Source organism: Xenopus laevis, chromosome 2S (genome assembly GCF_017654675.1).
Source record: "Xenopus laevis strain J_2021 chromosome 2S, Xenopus_laevis_v10.1, whole genome shotgun sequence".
Classification (NCBI taxonomy): Eukaryota; Metazoa; Chordata; class Amphibia; order Anura; family Pipidae; genus Xenopus; species Xenopus laevis.
Genome location: NC_054374.1, coordinates 13,855,001 through 13,875,253, shown reverse-complemented (window position 1 = coordinate 13,875,253; position 20,253 = coordinate 13,855,001). Strand labels below are relative to the sequence as shown.

Genomic DNA, 20,253 nt, shown 5'->3' with positions numbered 1-20,253 from the left:
GAGAAAGAAGTCCAGATTAACTGTTAATCTGGACTTCTTTCTCGTTAATGGTATTTATTAAAAGTTATGTTTTAACACATGTTGTGGGGTAGACATATGACTGTGTTTTTGGACTAAGAGGGATGGGAAGGTGCAAAGCAATAGGTCAATTATTTTTCTTTTTCTTTTCTCTATTGATTAGTAGCCTGCATAGCTTATCTCAAGTAACAGATATCTGGGTGAAAGTCCTGGAGATATCTATTAGACAGGTTGGACAATGTTGCCAATTTAGGATGTTATCAACCTAGAGATGCTGTCTTCTTCTGAGGAATTTGCATATTATTATATTATTATGATCATTTTTTGTCCTGGGCACAAAATGATAATGTCAGCCTGTTTTGGATCTCCATGTGGGTGAAAATCGGGGATCAATCCACCAAATGACAAGATCTTTGATGGTTTGTTTTGTTTAACACTTGTTCTTCAGCTGCAATAATTTAGTCTGGGTGCTAATTAAAAATGCTCACACTTTTTGGGGTTCTAATTAACAAACTATCTTCAAAATTGGCTACATTTTGTGAATAGCTAACCTGAAAGTCATTTTAGATGAGATTTATGGTGAATGCCGAAGGGCTAATACATTAGCAATCAACGTGGGTGCTTTTTTCTTTTTTTTTTTTGCATAATTCACGTCAAAAAACATGCATCCTTGAATATAATTTCAAACAATATTGAATGCTTACCATTATATTTTACAATATTTTAAAAAATTATGTGGGAAAAATATTTGGTATAAATTACAATGTGTCAGATTCAATTCAGTGAGAAAACCTTATTATAATGTAGCAAACCCCTAGGAGGTGGTGGGCATCTCCATCGCCCCACTAGACCACAAAGCACATTTATCTTATGGTTTATCACATGAAAACTTTTGGACAAGATTCAATTCAAGGAGAAAAAAAACTTTTTATCTAATTAAGTTTCAGTTTCTTTTTTACCATAAATTTCAATAAGGTTTTCATGTGATAAACAGCGGGATACGTTTTTCTGAATTGAATTGCATCTCAAATTGAATCTATTCCATGAGTTTTCATGTGATAAACCTAACATTTTTCCAAAGAAAAACTTGTCAAGATGCTAAGAATTCTGCAAGAAGATCTAGTGGCAACAGAATGCTTTTCACAGAAATGTCCCTTTTTCTTGGGAATTCTGATGTAGGAAAATAACAAAAGGCACTTGTGCCAAGAGCCTTAAATGAAGTACTACAGCACTTTTCATTCAATTCAATAACTGCATTAACTGAAGAAGGATTAATGGCTCTGAAGAATGTTCTTTTAACTTCAGGACCATTATATTAACTGTCATGACAGGATAAAATGAGATAATCAATATTGCAAGTGCAGAATAAGATGTAAAAGAAAATCATATGTGTCTGAACTGAATTACATAATCTTCTAATCAGAGCTCCTCTAACTTCGTTGCAGTAATAATTAACGAGACAATTTACACATCCAGTTATATGAGCCTGGTGCAAATTGCCAGAGATTCATTTTATCCAAGTTGTAAAGCTGTTTATAGCCATCACGAAATCTGTAGCTCATTAAGCATCCTTTTTTGAAGCAATTTGCCTCATTTTACATGCAAATTTTCAAGAAATGCCTTCTACAACAGAAAACAAAATATGTTTAATTTTAAAAATTCAAATTTCCATCTATTTTTCATGATATTAGATAAGAATTGGTCATCAATCCTTTTACATCACTAGGAAAATTTTTACTCCTAACGTTTCTATTGATTTGTTGACTTTGCATGTTGAACCCCATTATATGTACTAGCCTCAAAATGCACATTGGCTTATAGTCGCGATTGGCTCCACTCAATCTTTCCATTCAAGTCAATGGCATGGATAGCAATAACCTTGCTACAATGTCTTTGTTCTGGGGCTTTCCATGGGAAGATTCTATGTAGGAGGTGAATATTTCCCATGCAACTCCAGCAGCGCAGCCCTCACAGCTAAATGGCTGCATATGAAATTTAGATGATAAATTGGATTTACATGCCGCATTTTTCAAAGCTTATCTGATTCAAAGCCATAAGGAGGCCTGTACAAAAAACAACATAACAGATAAGTTAATCATGGAAATCCCACTGGTCTCGGTGGAAATTATTTTTGGACTAAATAAATGTGCTTGCAGAATATGTCGACCTCAGTTAACTTTATCAAAAGACAGAGCATGGAAGTAGGAGAAAAGTGAAGGAAATTCCTTCCCTGTGTCTTATTTTTCAGATTTAATAATGGTTGTAATAAGTGGCTTTGATGTCTGGGAATATGTGGACTATTTATGGTCCATTATGTCGGTCTCCAGTTGATGCTGAACTACAATACCTAGAATCCCATTACTTGTGGTTCATCCTGGTAATTGTAGTTTAATAAGAGTTGGAAGCTGCACATTTTACCATCTTTACTGAGTGGTGGTGGGTAGTGATGAGCAAAATTTTTTGCCAGGATTTGCTGCAAAAAAGACTCCCATAGAGTGAAAAAAATTGTTGTGCATCAAATAAAAATTTGTTATCCATAGACAATGCATTTGGTGAATTTTTCACCGTTTTTGCAGATTGAAATGGGTCAGATTCATCCATCACTAGTGGTAGGACCATGGAGAAAATATCCTCTGTGTGCCTTTTCCTCTATTTAAACCTTCAGCTCCTTCACTGTTAATGACTTTCAGCTACCAGGTTAGCTGCCACCTGTAGGTTGTAAGTAGTGATGGGCGAATTTGTCCTGTTTCACTGAAAAATTAGTGAATTCACCACAAAATTTGAGAAACAATGAAAAATTTGTGAAATGCATTGAAGTCAATAAGCGGCAAAATAATTTTGTCAGACATCATTTTTGCCCCTGCGACAATTTTTATTTGCGCGCCTATTTTGTCCAAATGTATTAAGACAATGGGCGTCCGAATAAATTTGACGTGCAACAATTTTTATGCACGTCACTATTATGGCAAAAATTTTATAGATTTGGTTGCTTTTTTGCAGGCGAATTTTTGCTGCAGTTTCACTAATTTATTAGCTGGCGGCACACCGTGGAAATCCACTGTGAATTTGCGCCTGACAAATTTATTCACCCATCACTAGTTGTAACAGATACACTAGATACACTAGTTGTAACATTCTATCCCACCATTGATGTAATTTTCCAGTTTAAGGGCAGAGACACACACTCAGATTCGGGGAGATAAGTCAGCTAGAATGTAAATCGCCGGCAGGATGGCACTCGGATTGCTTCGCTTTCCGAAGTAGCCTGAAGTTTCCTTGTGAGACAACTTCGGGCGACTTCAGAAAACGAAGCACTCCGAGTGGCATCCCGACGACGATTTACATTCTAGCTGATGGGAAGGCAAGGAAAGGCAGTTTGGGGAGATAAGTCACCCCGAAGAAGAGGAGATTTGTTGTAATTTTTTTTCAATTATACCTTTGCAGTTAAAGGGATCCTGTCATGGGAAAACATGTTTTTTTCAAAACGCATCAGTTAATAGTGCTGCTCCTGCAGAATTCTGCACTGAAATCCATTTCTCAAAAGAGCAAACAGATTTTTTTATATTCAATTTTGAAATCTGACATGGGGCTAGACATTTTGTCAATTTCCCAGCTGCCCCTGGTCATGTGACTTGTGCCTGCACTTTAGGAGAGAAATGCTTTCTGGCAGGCTGCTGTTTTTCCTTCTCAATGTAACTGAATGTGTCTCAGTGGGACATGGGTTTTTACTATTGAGTGTTGTTCTTAGATCTACCAGGCAGCTGTTATCTTGTGTTAGGGAGCTGTTATCTGGTTACCTTCCCATTGTTCTTTTGTTTGGCTGCTGGGGGGCAAAGGGAGGGGGGTGATATCACTCCAACTTGCAGTACAGCAGTAAAGAATGATTGAAGTTTATCAGAGCACAGGTCACATGACTTGGGGCAGCTGGGAAATTGACAATATGTCTAGCCCCATGTCAGATTTCAAAATTGAATATAAAAAAATCTGTTTGCTCTTTTGAGAAATGGATTTCAGTGCAGAATTTTGCTGGAGCAGCACTATTAGCTGATTCATTTTGAAAATTTTTTTTTTCCCATGACAGTATCTCTTTAATGATTCTTACTCCATGTGGCTGCATAGATCTGAGCCAGCTTTACTGTACCCCTCTCCAAAGACATTGCTGCATTATATTACATTTAGTATGCGTGCAGTCACCATTTTCTCACATGTTCACCACTATGCAAAGTATACAAATAACAACTTACAGTGTCCATTTCCAAAGTAAAGGCGTTTTTCATCCGAGCCAGCCATTGATTTATTGTATCCACAGAACCTAGGAGGGAAAAGCAAAACAATAATTTCCTCAATGATGTAGAAAACATGTTGAAGTTGTGATAAGATTGCCTATGCATTGTCTTTTAGCCATCGCAACATGTGCTTTATATCAAGTTAATCTGTAGTGAGAGCTGGCTTTTGTAAACATGTTATTTTATGTCACCAACATTTCCCACTGCAATCTGGCTAAATCCAAACAATCTCTTCTGGGAAAAAAAATGGCGATAAAGAATTGGAATATTATATTTTTTCAATTACAAAAATATTCTTCGTATTATAGATTTGTAAAATAAAAATACATTTATTAAACATGAATCCCAGAATGCAATGATGAAAAAAATTCTAGGGCAAAAATAATTGAACATTTCTAAAAAAAAAAAATTCTTACGTTTGTCCAAATCTAGTAACCCATAGCAATATACTGTAAAGCTTTTGCACAACTTAAAAGTCAAAAAAATGTTTTTTATTATTCCAAATACATTAAAATCTATGTTGACCCCATATTAATGGCCTGGCTATTTATATGGGGTCAACAGAGATGTTTATGTGTGAATAATAACAATTATTTTTTAGGCTTTAAGTTGTGCAAGAGCTTTATATAGGTATATTTATTATCTATTTTGGTCACTGTGGGGACTCAATGGACAACTCTATTTTCTATTTAATTTGTGGGACTCTGTAGTTATTTTCTGAACCATACTAATAATTTATAGCAACCAATCTTTGTTTCCAAACAGCTGATCAGTAAATGATTGGTTGCAATGTGTTACTAGACAAGTAGCAAATTTAAGACCATTTATTACATAACCATCAAAGATTTTAGGGCTCTTAGGGAGCGTTTTTGCCCTGTGCTCCCCTGTGTTCCATGTAAATCCATTAAACTGCAGGGTAGCGCAGGACTAAACGCATGGCATTCTTATTTATCTATGGATCGGTTATCTGCACTGGGATATGCACTTTAACACCTACTGTTGTAAATGTTATGCATTTATGTGTTTTTGGGGTCATTTAATTACAGCATCACACATTAGGTTAAGTGCAGCTTTGAGGGCAATCACTCAGTTTCCTACAGTGCAGCATTTACTGCATTATTCCAGGGGCGATGGACCCAGTCTTCTGCTTTACCACTGATGCAATTGTGCATGCACTATGACAGGGGTCCCCAACCTTTTTCACCCATGAGCAACATTCAGATGTAAAAAGAGTTGGGGAGCAACACAAGCATGAAAAATGTTCCTGGTGGTGTCAAATAAGGGCTGTGATTGGCTATTGGTAGCCCCTTTGTGGACTGGCAGCCTATGGGAGGCTCTGGTTGGCAGTACATCTGGTTTTAATGCAACCAAAACTTGTGTCCAAGCCAGGAATTCAAAAATAAGCACCTGCTTTGAGGCCACTGAGAGCAACATCCAAGGGGTTGGGGAGCAACATGTTGCTCACGAGCTACTGGTTGGGGATCACTGCACTATGACATGAAAAAGATGCAATAGGTGCAGACTAGTCTCGTGACACACATATTCACCCAGGCTACTGTGGAGAATCTGGAGCTATCATCTGGTTGGAAGGTGACAGTAGCTCCAGTGTTTACTCTGGCAATAGGTGCTACAGCACTCAATTTGGAACTGCAAGCAGCATATGTTAAGACAAGTAATTGACTGCAGGGAAATTGTAGCTCAGCAACTGCAGTGTGGTAAGAACTGTAAATAAGCCCTATTGTCTGGCAAAGTCAACTTGTGCTACAAGGGTATTACCAAACAGGGTTGAAACTTGGCCTGCTGAAAAAGAATTAGCCCCTTCACAGCAATCTGCCCCTTACCTTACATGCAATAGAACAATATATTTGACCTGGGTGCAGGAACAGGGGGCACATTTTGGAGCCAATGTGCAAACTCACATGTTTTGGCACCAAAATCCACTGCTTGTGCCTGCACACAGGCTGGCACAATGGTGCGAGTAAGTTAAGGGGCAGTTTGCTGTGTAGGGGCTGATTCAAAACCTGCTTTTTTTAAAGCAGGCTGAGATCAGCCTCATGTTGAATTAGCCCATGAGATAGTGTTTCATTAATGTTATTGCTCTCTGTCTGGCTCTTGACCACCAAAACTGTGAGCTGGGTTGCTGTACTGCCTTAAGGTGGCCATCCAAAGGTAGCAATACAGATAAAAGCTGCTGATTTGGTCAACAGCTTATTAGCCCCTGTATGAGGTCCTCCAACAGGCCTAACTGGCCAATATATGTCCCCTTTGGGATGAGGACCATATTAGCTTGTTGATGCATTTTGATCAACCTGATAATGCCCACCTCAAGGTAGACATGTCAGGGAAATATCTGCTTTTTTGGAGACCTCACCAACCAGGTCCAGCATTAGCCTGCAATGTATTTTCCTGCCTTAACCTTAGGACTAATCTTGCTTTGTGTGCTTACACTGAATAACTCTATAGTTGCATCTCCTATCTAATTTTTCTCCTGAAAATGACCCCTAGGTTGTGTTTTACAAGAAAACCCAGGACCTTATAGAGTGTTCAGATAGTTCACAGTATCTTCTGTGTTTGTTACAGCCAGTTAGGTTAGACAATTCAAAATTATAGTTCACCACATAAAAACACACACTTTCTTTTTTTCAGTTTTGTTTGAACTTTCAGAGTTTGAATTTAACAAAACTTATTAGGTACTGAGGGCACACACTGATTACTTATTAAATATTTTATTAAAAAAGTTTTTCAAGCAGATAAAATCAGAAGCTCTGGAACAACATATGTTACGCAGATATCAGTCTCACCTTCCAATCAGGATATACACAACTACAGTTAGAAGGATAATGACTATTGCAGCGGAGATGCCAATCATCACAACCTGGCTATTCTGGCTAGAAATAGAAAAAGCTGTAAAGGTAATGGAATAACAGGAGAGATGCATTAGGACTCTGTAGGTGACACTAGGATCATTGTAGCATGCAAATATATCAAACAATGCTTCAGATTAATGCACATCAGTGTCTCTGCAAAACCTCACTCCTGTGTAGAATGAGATTGTATCAATATGGTTTTAGGGTAAGACTGAGAGGATGTTTTAACATGGGTGCCCAGCTTTAGAGGGGCCCTTGGGGGGAAAATAAGTGCAAAAGTATGTATGCCTGAACAAACTTTCCATTGCCAGAACATGTGCATGGCCATGAACATGCTAGTTTTCTTGCCACATTGACGCTGAAGGTAAAATGGTTTGTGAAATGTACACTTAGTAACCTCACTGGCCAAGAGTGGTATTTCACAAGGTATTTAGGATGTTAAAATGAGCTAATGGGCAGGAACAGGAAAGAATTATAGCATATTGATCCTTTAAATAGACATTATGTCACAACCAGAACCTAGTTTCCCTATGGGAAATGAAGAATTTAAGCTGTACAATTGGCCAGACTTCCAATTCCGACTCGCTATAAGTGCTTAGGAAGCTCAGTTGCTATTCCAATGCTTCTAAAAAGCACTTCCACCTTGGCAAGAGAAGAGGCGTACCCCAAAATGGAGGCAATGGGTAATAACAGCTAAATTTAAAAAGACCATCACATAGGGAGAAAATACAAGAAAAAGAAATATACAGTAAGGTTAGCTCTCCAGACCCCACCAGCTAAGTGGTAACTGGCTCATAAAGAGAACTTTTATATACGTTCAGTTCTGTCCAAAAGGCTAAATTCATTCTTATTAGATTATTAGGGTATTTCCTCTGGATTTATTCGTGCCTTAAGGTGCTTATGTATTTGTGAATCTAATGATTGTTTGATACATGTAGTACTCTTGTAAATTACACAGACTCGTGCTGGTGCTAAATGATCTCACAATGTACAGATGAATTACTTTGTACTAGTGCATGACCTCTTATCTCCTAGTCCGCAGCCAAAAGGTATAGAATTCAGATTAAATATACAGTAAACAGCCATTTCTCTGTTATTTTAATAACAACTGCTCCCAGGCATGCACATGACCAGTCTGAAGTTCTACCAACACAGTTATAAGCAATTTAAAATGCTGGAGATTAAAATATTAATAAAGAAGTTTCAAGCTCTGTGACAGAATGTGCTTTGTGTGCTTGTGAATGTCTGAGAACGAAAAACAAGGTTTGCATGGGTTATTTACCGTTTTTTAACTAGAAATGGGGGAGGCTAAAGAATGAGGGGGTTCTTCAAATACAATTTAATCAAAAATGCTCTGCATTAGAATCAATTTGGAAGTGGGAAAGCAAGCAAACGCCTTCTGGACTTCAGATAAATGAGTGATGTGTTTAATGTGAAGTGCCATACAGCCTTAATGCAAGCAGCCACATTGTTTGCCTCCATTGAAATATTTTCTAGAGACCAGAGGTTTTCAGACTTTTCCAGTTCAAGGTCCCTTTGGAGGTATGACATTTGGTCAGGGCTTGTAACAAAGTTACAGATGTATACAATTATTACTGGATGAAGTTGATACTCTATTCAACCACAGTTCCAAGAATATCTGGGGAAGACAATAACTCAGATCAGATTCAAGATCTCAAGCTCCTCCATGAGTACCTAGGAGAGATAATTGTCATTCTGCCCAAATAACACCCTAGAAGATCAGACTAGACCACCCAGTCATATGTCTACCATAGACTAATAAATACTAATCAATACAAGGTGTGGGGTTGCAACTATTTGCCTTTTTCCATATGATTTGACCTTACCATAGACTGCAATGAAATCAGTCAACGACACTGAAACTTTACTGAAAGCACCTCAACAACATCAACCAATTTTTCGATTTCCACTCAAATGTATAAGTGTAAATGTGCAGTGAATGATTTATCTGTACACACATTACCACTGTGTAACATTATACTTGGCTTTATACAAATGTAAACCTGTAAATGAACTGAACGTTCGCATTCAAATATTTAAAGAGTTTATATAATTACTTACAATCTGGACTGGTTTCAAACTCGAACTTTCGGCTATTTGAGCCATAGCCGGCTGCTGTCCTGGCTCGGATTTGGAAAATGTATATCGTATCAGGTTTAAGGCTGTTGATTGTCACATTGGTCGTTCTTGCCCGTAGAATGGTGTAACTAGTTTCCTGCTCCTGCTTTTGGATACAAAATTGACTTGTTCAAATTCATGGCCTCAGTGTCTTTATGACAAAACCAAATCCTTTTTAATGAAATTGTTACATTTTCAAAAATATGATTTTGTTGGCAAAATGTTTTTAAGTGATGGAGAATTCTCCTTGGATTTACAGCACTGAACTTTAATGAATTTTTGAAGATCTGCCAGAAGACTTTACTCTAAGTGTAGAGGGGTCTCAGAGAGTGCCCATGTGTCCATTTATTGCACCCCCTTCCCTTGTGTATGTTTTTTGACTTTAATGAGATGCTTGCACTGGCTTCACATAGCTAAATTCCTTGTAGAATCACTGCCTAGCATCCAATGCCTAATGGAGGATTAAGATGTGACATCATAGACGACACCTTTTTAGGGAGCTTATATCCATGAATAAGGACATAACCCATTCATTTATTATGAGCTCTCGATTTAATTGTTTAGACCTCACTGGGTCTTGAATCACTGTGCAAGAACCAATATTAAGCACCAGGTTAGTATTAAGCACATCCGCTAGTGTGATTAGATACATTGGGGGGAAAGACAGATTCAGGGTAAATTTATTCGCCAGGCATGGATTTGCGGCAAATTTATGCATTTCGCCATCTGCAAATTGTTTTGTGAAATTGCTGCGAAAATTCTCTGGCAAAAAAATTTGCAGCATTTATTTTAATGCATTTGGACAAAAAAGTTGCACGTGTATAAATTGTCGAGCGCATAAAAAATGTCCCACATCAAAATTATTTTGACTCCCATTGACATTAGAGCATGTAAAAATTTCACAAAAAATTCACGAAGATCTGAAGTTGCGCACAGGTTACCGAATGAAGTTGCGCTAGCGATAATACGATAAGTAGTCCGAAGTTATGCTAGTGATGCCTAATTAGCATTCGTAGTGAATTAGCACAACTTCGCCTGGTGTTAGGGTGCGAAGTAGCGCTAGAGTATGTCTACTTCGCTAGCGAATTTACGCCAGGGACCATTACTAAATCGGCGAAGTGGCAAAATGACGTCACTCTGGAGAATTTTCACTAGCGTTAGCCACTTCGCACTTTGGTAAATTTGCCCCTAAGATTGAGCCACTGTTTTTTGTCATAACAATTTATAGAAAGGATAATGCAGACACTCAATGGGGATATTTAGCAGCATATCTTCAAACATGTTCCAACAGAGATTCCACATTTCTTAACTATTTATCGCCATAACTTTCTTAAATATCACCCAAATGTGTATTCTAGTAATTTATACTGTACACACTAGTGAATTGCAATAACCTTTTCTTAACTGTGCAACTCTGAGCAGTCATCTTTGAATCATTACATTAATACCAGCAGAAGAATAATAGTCATTGCAATCATGCTGACTTGTCATTCGTCCCACCTTTTCATAGTATTTAACTTCATAGTCCAAGATGATCCCATTTGGATGTTCTGGCTCCTGCCATGATAAAGAAATGCTGTTCCTCGAGGTCCGCTCCTTTCTAATTATAGTGACAGGAGATGGAGCTGTAGGCAGTGGGCGTAAAGAATGAGAAAATATTATTTATCATTGCCAAAGAGTAATGACTTGAATACAAACAACAATAAAGGATTTATTGTAGCTACACTACCTATTTCTCCAGTTTTAAAAGAACCTTTTACAAAACGAAAGCAATTTTAGCTTAATTTACTGACACAAGTGCATTTCAGTTAAACTTTTTTGTTCTTTCCCTTTTGCATGTGTATCCTTCCAAGTTATGACTATGTACTGTACATTTATTTGCTAAAACTGAATAAAAAAAAACTACTACAGCATTTCAGAGATATAAAGATACAGTTTTCAAACTCTATTTTCTGTTTTAACCAGTGATTAAAGTAAAGAGCCATTTTCATTATTTATTTTCCCTATGGATTTGTCTAATGGAAACATTTAGAGCTGAATGGGGTTTCCCAAAACCACCAGAGAAGAAAACGCCACTATGGCCAGTAACAGGTGGCGCCTAATGTAGCTGAACATAATGCCATCAGGTTTTAGAGCATGCATGGGTGGGCCTTGGGAAAAAAATGCAAACAGATTAAAATATCATGTGAGTAATGATGGGCGAATAAATTCACCTGACACTAATTTGTGGCGAATTCCCATGTATTGCCGGTAAAAATTTGCCTGTAAAAATTCGCCGTCGTCAATTTCCAATTTTCCCGATTTGCTCAATTTTTTCGTGAAAACGTTTGAATTGCTCGTTTTCAACATTCGAATTGCTAGATTTTTTTAGTGAAAACGTTTGAAATGCTCAATTTTTTTGTGAAAACGTTCGAATTTCACGATTTTTACGTGAAAACGTTCGAATTTCACAATTTTTTCGTGAACTTTCTGATTTCACGATTTTTCGGCGTTTCGCGGGAAATTCGTGAATTTTTCGGCTAAACAAGATTCGCCCATCACTACATGTGAGCATTGACAGACACTTGGGGGCCCATTCATTAAGTTCGAGTGAAGGAATAGAAGAAAAAATACTTCGAATTTTGAAGTGTTTTTTTGGCTACTTCGACCATCGAATGGGCTACTTCGACCTTCGACTTCGAATCGAATGATTCGAACTAAAAATCGTTCGAATATTCGACCATTCGATAGTCGAATTACTGTCTCTTTAAGAAAAAACTTTGACCCCCTAGTTCGCCACCTAAAAGCTACCAAAGTCAATGTTAGTCTATGGGGAAGGTCCCCATAGGCTTGGCTAACTTTTTTTGGTCGAAGGATAATCCTTCGATCGTTGGATTAAAATCCTTCGAATCGTTCGATTCGAAGGATTTAATTGTTCGATCGAAACGATTATTCCTTCGATCATTCGATCGAAGTATTTGCGCAAAATCCTTCGACTTCGACATTCGAAGTCGAAGGATTCTCATTCCCCAGTCGAATATCGAGGGTTAATTAACCCTCGATATTCGACCCTTAATACATCTGCCCCATACCATTGTACGCAACAGTCATTTCTCCACTACAGTGACATTAGCCATTTCCTTTTCCTAAGATGCCTAAGTCTTTCAGACTGGCTGGTCACACGATTCTATATTATCTCCCATCACCCAATTGTGTTAGAAACCAGAAGGGAGAACATAGTGTGACATAATCTTGTTTGTGGCTCAATCTCGGTGCAGTGGTTTTTTTTTCTCTTTCAGGCTCCATTAATATTTTACTAGAACTGACAAAATGTCTAATAAAAGACACAAACAGAATCCTATTTTCAAAAATAAGAATTAAATAAAACTCACAAAGTAGTAAGGTTCATTTGACGTTGAGCGTAGTTGATTTTTAAAGCATGCTTGAAGGTGGACTAGATGTTTTATTTCATACAATTGAATATGTGATGTTTTATTTGTGAGCTCCATCAAACTAAGAACTTTTCCAAAACCAAACAACTTCCTAATAACGATGAGCAAATCTGTGTCGTTTTGCTTAAAAATTAGCAAAACTGCTGAATTATTTGTGAAAAAATTGTTTAACGTTCAGGGGCCGATTCATCAAGAGTCGAATATCGAGGGTTAATCAACCCTCGATATTCGACTAGGAACTAAAATCCTTCGACTTCGAATATCGAAGTCGAAGGATTTAGCGCAGATAGTACGATCGTACGATCGAAGGATTATTCCTTCGATCGAACGATTAAATCCTTCGAATCGAACGATTCGAAGGATTTAAATCCAACGATCGAAGGAATATCCTTTGATCAAAAAAACTTAGGAAAGCCTATGGGGACCTTCCCCATAGGCTAACATTGACTTCGGTAGCTTTTAGCTGCCGAACTAGGGGGTTGAATTTTTTTTTAAAGAGACAGTACTTCGACTATCGAATGGTCGAATAGTCGAACGATTTTTACTTCGAATCCTTCGATAGTCGTAGTCGAAGGTCGAAGTAGCCCATTCGATGGTCGAAGTAGCCCAAAAAAACTTCGAAATTCGAAGCTTTTTACCTTCGAATCCTTCACTCGAAGTTAATGAATCGGCCCCTCAATGTCTATGGCAAAAAATTTTGTTGCGGCAACTTTTTTGGCACAGTGACTTTTTTGTAGCAAAATATATTAGACTATGGGTTACTTTTTTTTCTCATTTCAATTGCATTAAAATCAATAGGCATTTTCTTCTCAAGTTTTTTCTTGCGATTTTTCTCTGTATATTTTGTTTTCGCTGCAAATTTTTGTCGCAGAAAACATCCACAGATGCAGAATTTCTAAGCAAATTCTTATGTGGCTAAAAAATTCTCTCATCACTGCTAATCTTGACAATTTGACTAAATAGGGTAAAAATTGTACAGTTTGTGTCTAATGAAATTATGCCAGCGATAGACTATATGTTCAAATGCCCAGTATGATTGAGATATTAGCAGATATTTTAGGTAGAATACAAGCAAAGTCATTTAATATATGGAATACTATAGTAAACAAAGAATAAAGTATATGTATGAGAGAGATACTGTTTGGGTACATCCTAGGTCTGCTTTAAGTTCCCCTTTAACTAAGTCTGGCCTGGCATTAAATCTCAGCAGCTGGGTTATAGCCCTAACACACATATCTTCCAGCATATCCGGAAACAAATGAACTGAGATTTTCTCTAAATGGAGAACTGGTGGCAACGAGGCAGATGTTTTCAATACGCTACTAGATCATAGCTAATGAAAACATTTGTGCTATTAAAGGAGAGGAAAATTAATAGAGCTATATATTGAAATTGTCAAGAAAGTAAATGTAACATACTGCCCCGTGGACTGAGTACTAAAGTGCACATTTTTATATGCTTTAATATTAACTCTTTATTCAAATGCAGGAATCCGAAGACATGCCATTAATAATTATGGAGTCGTGGAAAACGCTAAGTGCCCTTAATGGGAATGTGATTTAAAAAAGATTAGTGTTTGAATGCCAATAAACGAAAGGATTTATTTTTTTACAGTTGAAACACATTTCTCATGATTACCTTATATGTTAAAATATCATTACTGTTGAAGATATGTATATGCGGTCATTCTTACTGCTGGGACTGCAATAGAAGCTTCCATCAAACGTAGCCTGCATGACATCTTAATAGTGACAATTCTTGGGCACTTTCCCCTTTGTCGGTAGGGATAGTCCAACAATTGTGGAAGGCTAATGGAAATTTTTTTCCAACCAAGGACATTAATGTCAGAGAATATTATCTAGAATACACTCTTGATCATCATTAGTGAAATTGGCTACAGTCTATTAGTGTTTGAGTATGTTTGGGTTGAGGTGGGGGATCTTGGATTGGCTACTCTTGGCCTTAAACTTGCAGAGGTATAAAAAAGTTGTAGCCTATGTTAATAGTTTGAGGTATAGTTCAATGCAGTCTCTCTGCATCTTCCTGACAGATGCACAGCTTCAAACGTCCAACTGAAGTGGAGTGGAGTACGTGGAGGTAGGTTTACACAAAGCAGGTAGATTCCTTATTGGCTATTAGACAATGGAAGGTTTCATCAATCCATTGCTTAGGAATGCATCCCTAATGTTGCTGGACTAAATGCCTTAACCCTGGATAATTGCTGCTGGTTGTAGACTAGTAACATTTGAGTTAACAGTGCTTAAGTAATTGTGTTTACATCCCCTTTAACAACAAGTGAAAACAAGACTGCAGGAGATCTGCTAACAGCTAATTATCACGGACTGTGAAACTGGCTTTCCTCACCATTATGGGAACTTTATTCCCCTCCTATTTGTTATGAAACTGTTGGGTGCACCTGTCATTATAGTTAATTAAATAACTCAAAGACATGACAGACATGGTCATGCTAAGCAGCTGCTTTAGTCAAACATAAAAAATATTATAAAAGGCTCTCCAAATTTTAAAAACCATGGTAACATGCACCCACTTCAAGTTTGTGAAACATCAGCCACCTGATAGTTCGTCTTGCAATCCTTGCAGAGCTCATTAATGATCTTCTAATGTCAAGCAAAATAATTATCTACTGCAACATAGTCCTTACTGCTACACTTTTATTACATTATGTGAGGAGAACACAGAGACGAAACTGGAAGAAGAAGTACAGTAGGTTTGATAAAGATATGATTACACTAAAGAGGACTTGCACTATGGAATTCTACAGCGATCACTGTATGCCATGAGACAAATGCAGTTTGGCAGTGAATATCTATGGATGAGTTGCTCAATATCTGACCCATCGCTTAACTAAACATGGCATCTATGACCAGCTTAATAGATGTATAAATCAAATAATATATGTTAATATTTTAAATGGAGATGCTTCACTAACCCATTATTTTTTTATGCAACAATCCAAATTGATATCACATGACAATCAATGTTTTTTCTCCACAGGCACAAAGTAAACTTACTACACCCACATTTTTACCCATACTGTCACATCTCTACTGGAGAAGTCTACAGCTCAGCAAACCAGCCAATATCCCAGAGCCCAGAGCAGGAAATCTGTAAAAGATGTAGCTATTAAGTTGTGGTTGCTCACAAAGTGGCGCTGTGGTGGTTCAATCCATACAAAGACGTTAAAAGTGTCTGCGATTAACAGATCTGATCCTCAGTTCTCCAACTTAATGAGTAATCCACTGAGACACTCACTGCCCATATTATACGTCATTATTTTCACTCTATGTTTTGGCAGAGTTTTCAAATTACAGGGGTCTATTTGTTTCCCGAATTTAATAAAAGAATGACCCTCTGCTATTTCCTGATTAGCCTTTACTAAACTACTAAACTACTACTTAAGTACTTTTGGCAAATTATTTTTAGCACATTATGGACTGTCCATGTAAATCAGTCTCAGCAAGAAATGTTTCCACCTTCATGCAAGTTAGGGGGGTTGCATTGAATTATTGAAGTATTGAAGTAGGCCACATTAAAACAGAGAAACCTATTATAATTGCAACAAAAGAGTAGCTCCAAAGTGATGTCAGTAAGTTCTATTTATTATAGAACACTCAGCTACTAAAACTTGAAAAATTGTAGAACAGTTTGCCCTCATCATGAATTTATTGAATGTATATGATCTTACTTATCATCAAGTACATGGTACTCAAATTATTACAGGGAAAAAACAAACATATCAAAATGAAGAATTAAATATTTAAAGGACAAGGAAAGGTCAGTATACTCGGGGATGCCAAGATGTTAGGCACATTTCAGCATATTCATTGGGGGAGAAACTTTTCTTTCTCAGACCAGTGCTCCTGTTCAATAAAAGTGAATTCACTAAGAGCTACTCTGCCATCTTCAAAGCATTTTCAATGCTCCCTTGTAAAAATCAGTCCCATACCTGTACGACCAAGTTTTAGTTGTGATACCAGGGACAGATTTATCAAGGGTCAAATTTCGAATTTGAAAAACTTTAAAATTTGAATTCAAAAAGACCAACCAAAATTAAATTAAAAGGTTTTTTTGGCAGAATAGGTCAGTTTTCGATCTAATAGGTCAGTTTTCGAATTACAAATTCGAAATTACAATTCGAATTGTATGAATCAAAGTAATAGCGCATTCGATCAAATTCGATTTGAAGTTTTTCCTAATTTTTTTTGGACTTTTCAAAGTCCACCAATTGACTCCAAATGGGTTCTAGGAGGTACCCCATAGGTTAAAATGGCAAAGCAGCAGGTTTTAGATGGCGAATGGTCGAAGTGGAATTTTCAAAGAGACAGTACATGCTAAATTTCGAATTTTTAATTTTTTTTCAAATTCGAATCGAATTTCAACTATTCCCTAGTCAAAGTACACAAAAATTAGCTCAAAATTCAAATTTTTTCAATTCTAATTTTCACTTCGACCTTCGAATTTTGAATTCATGTGAGTTTTTTAAAACGCAATTCAATTTGAATATACTCAAATTTGGTTATTTATAAAAAAAAATCGAATATCTAAAACGAATTTATCTGACCCGAAAAGTGTAATAGAATTCTAATCGAATTCGACTAAACACGATTTGAGTTTTTTCTCTGAAAAAATGCAAATGTCAGAAAGGCTACTAACGTTGGTCCCTGAACCTCTCCCATTGACTTATACGTGACCTTGGCAGGTTTTAGGCGGCAAATAGTTGAATTTGAGGTCTTAAAGGTCTAGAGTGTTATATATCTAGAAATTTTAATTAAAACTTGTATCGAGTTTGGATAATTCACAATTCAAAATTGAGAGTTTTCAAAAATTCTAATTCGAATAAGAATTTTCAATTCCACCAGCAATAAGTTTGCCCCTACGTGAATACAGGATCAATGCAACTTTTACTTAACAGGCACACTAGTGATATTTTAAAACAAGATGCACTATGGTCTTGATTTTTTATTTATCTTGAAATTATTTAAACTTTTACCCCCACCCCCCCCCCCCCACTGGTACAGTGGTTGGTTTGCTAAAAATCATTGACCCTATCAATATGTAAATGAGTAAATTAAATGTTAAAAGGTATTGTGGATGGGGAGCACAAAAACTTCTTGTATGCTGAGAAGTGGGGACAGGGACCTACTGCAAAGAAATGCAGACTTCAGGAAGAGCAAATTGGGCAGCAGACATGCTGACAAAAGATGCAAACTGATTATTTAATAAAGGATAAACCACAGTGAATATTGAATTAGATAACTTGCAGACAAATAGGCACTACAACTTTCAAATGCAGGAACATGTGTATGTGACAGAAATATCTACAGCTTTACTGCCACCCATGGGATGCCCAGATGAGGAAACATCAATCAAGCCAGTATCCTATGTTAGACCTTATATTACTGATCTGGTGGGTAGGTCTAATTTGTAATCTACCAGGGCACTAAAGACTCTATCAGTTATTTTGCAATACTTAGTAACAGGTACCCTTAGGTGACTAATCTGGAGATCTACCATTGGAGCTGCAGGAAGACAAACCAGCTCTTTAGTTCCCAAAGTGGCAGGTTCTAGAGTCATTCCCTACAGGTTTACTTTAAAGCATCACATGGCAATTGCAAATCAGTAAATGACTAAGCAGGATTCACTGCAGACGTATAGAAATCCAATGGAATGAAATCATTGTGTAGGGCCCTATAGGGATACAGGCCCTATAGAGTTAATCTTTTCACCATTTCCTTGGGTTATTGGGTAGAATCCCTGTTACAGAATAACCTTTACAGTGATAGGCTGAGAGATTTGATGACACTGCTCTGACTCACTCCTATATAGTGTGTGCAGGGAGTGGCCTCTTCCTCTTTTGCCTCTGGATGCTGATCCAGCTGGATGTGCTCAGGGGGACTGAGTGCAATAGGCCCAGAAGAAGGCATGTGTCCAAGTCGGGGACCAGGTAACCCCGTGAATGAGGAACAGATATACTAGGGCAGACTTGTCATAGTCTCTCTAGGAGAGAAAGGCAGAGAGGTGAGAGAGAAAGAGCAGCTGAAGCTCCAACAAGGATTTGCAGTAAGGGAGGAGCTTCCCAGAGGCTCTGTGTGTTGCCTCCAGTCAGGGACCTCAGTGAAGAGGGACTGTAGGGTAGAAGCTGCTTTCCTGACAACTTCCAGGAGGGAAAGGTTGTACTGCATTTGCCTGTGTACTCTCTGTGTGAGCCTGCCTTGTTCTGTGTGAGCTCTCAATATGCTGTTTTCCTCAACTCCTGCGTGAGTACTGAAACCTGTGCTCATTTGCCCTTTTTGGCATAATAAACCGTTCCTGATTGTTAAGAATCTCCTGGCACCCAAGTTGTTTTTGTGTGCACAGTAGCCTGGGGGGGATGTAGTTGCACTACACCATAGAGGGAACACTTCCACTTAGCGAAGGCCCTGCCCTGGGTGTAAGTCACTTGTAACCCATGCTCTAGTGTTCTAGCTGGTGAATTAACCCCAAGTGGCCCAAATAGGTGTTACAATTGCTTCAGACTTTACAAAACTTTTGTCATCACATTGCCTTCTTGAAATCCTTCAGAATGTTTACAAGGGCCACAAGAAACGTAGTAACATCCTAACAAAGCTGACCAAGTTTTATTTAATGGCAATAAAATGTTTCTAAATGGGGCTTCCAATGCACACATCTGCTCCTTTGTACTGCAGGTTTTCGCTGATGTTTGGAAGGAAAATAATTAATCTTTTGGTAAAAATACCACTTTATGAAGTCTATTCAATTGCCTTATCAGTTGAATAATCATGTCTCATTACTTTTATCTCTGTAATCAGAGAAAGAAAAATGGATTTTATTGCCGTAACCCTGTCCTTGAGGATTAGTAATCTAAATCCATCAATCTACCCCTAGATTGGGGGTCACTGCTCTATCTGTCTATTTGTTTTCTATTGAGTCTCCACAAGTGATTTGCTGCAGACCTTCTCTAAGTCTGAAGATTTACTGTAGTACAGTTCTAGTGTAGTTCACTTTTTATCATAAACATGAATCTTTTATACATCAAATTATGACAACACTCAATTAAGCAATGGCTTTCTCTCATTTGTATCTGTTGCTTAAGAATCCCAAATAAGTCATTTGGAATTGACCATGAGGTCTATAGAAAGCACACATTGTGCTTTGGTTTTAAACTGTGGCTCATAGTATGTTACTGAATTATGAGACACCCATTAATTTTAACATGCTGCAGCCCGTACCCAATAAGACACATCCAGACAACCAATGGAAACTTTCCATATAAAATCCCATGATGCAAGGTATACTCTCAAAAGCAGACATTGTTATACCCATGCTGAAGAATTATAGGTTCATGAAACTCCTTGGTGACTTTGTTTATGCTTACATCTTACACTTGGGGGTATCGATGGTTAGATATAATTATTACAATACATGTAAATAATTGTGTAAATATAGAGAGTTTTGGATAACAGGTATTGGGATAACAAATCACCAGCCTCT

The 20,253-nt window shown here is 37.5% G+C and overlaps 1 protein-coding gene across 3 annotated transcripts in view; it reads right to left on the bottom strand.

Annotated features, from left to right (window-relative positions):
• LOC108709206 (ephrin type-A receptor 3) overlaps positions 1-20,253 on the bottom strand; it is a 201,934-nt gene that overhangs the window by 38,175 nt on the left and 143,506 nt on the right. For 2 of the 3 annotated variants that reach the window (XM_018248850.2, XM_041583373.1), the window contains exons 6-9: positions 10,811-10,935; positions 9,254-9,416; positions 7,106-7,208; positions 4,263-4,330 (exon numbers count right to left, since the gene is read on the bottom strand). In XM_018248850.2, coding sequence (XP_018104339.1) covers positions 4,263-4,330; positions 7,106-7,208; positions 9,254-9,416; positions 10,811-10,935 — 459 coding nt within the window. The remainder of the gene's footprint in view (positions 1-4,262; positions 4,331-7,105; positions 7,209-9,253; positions 9,417-10,810; positions 10,936-20,253) is intronic. The other variant, XM_041583372.1, reaches the window with a different exon arrangement.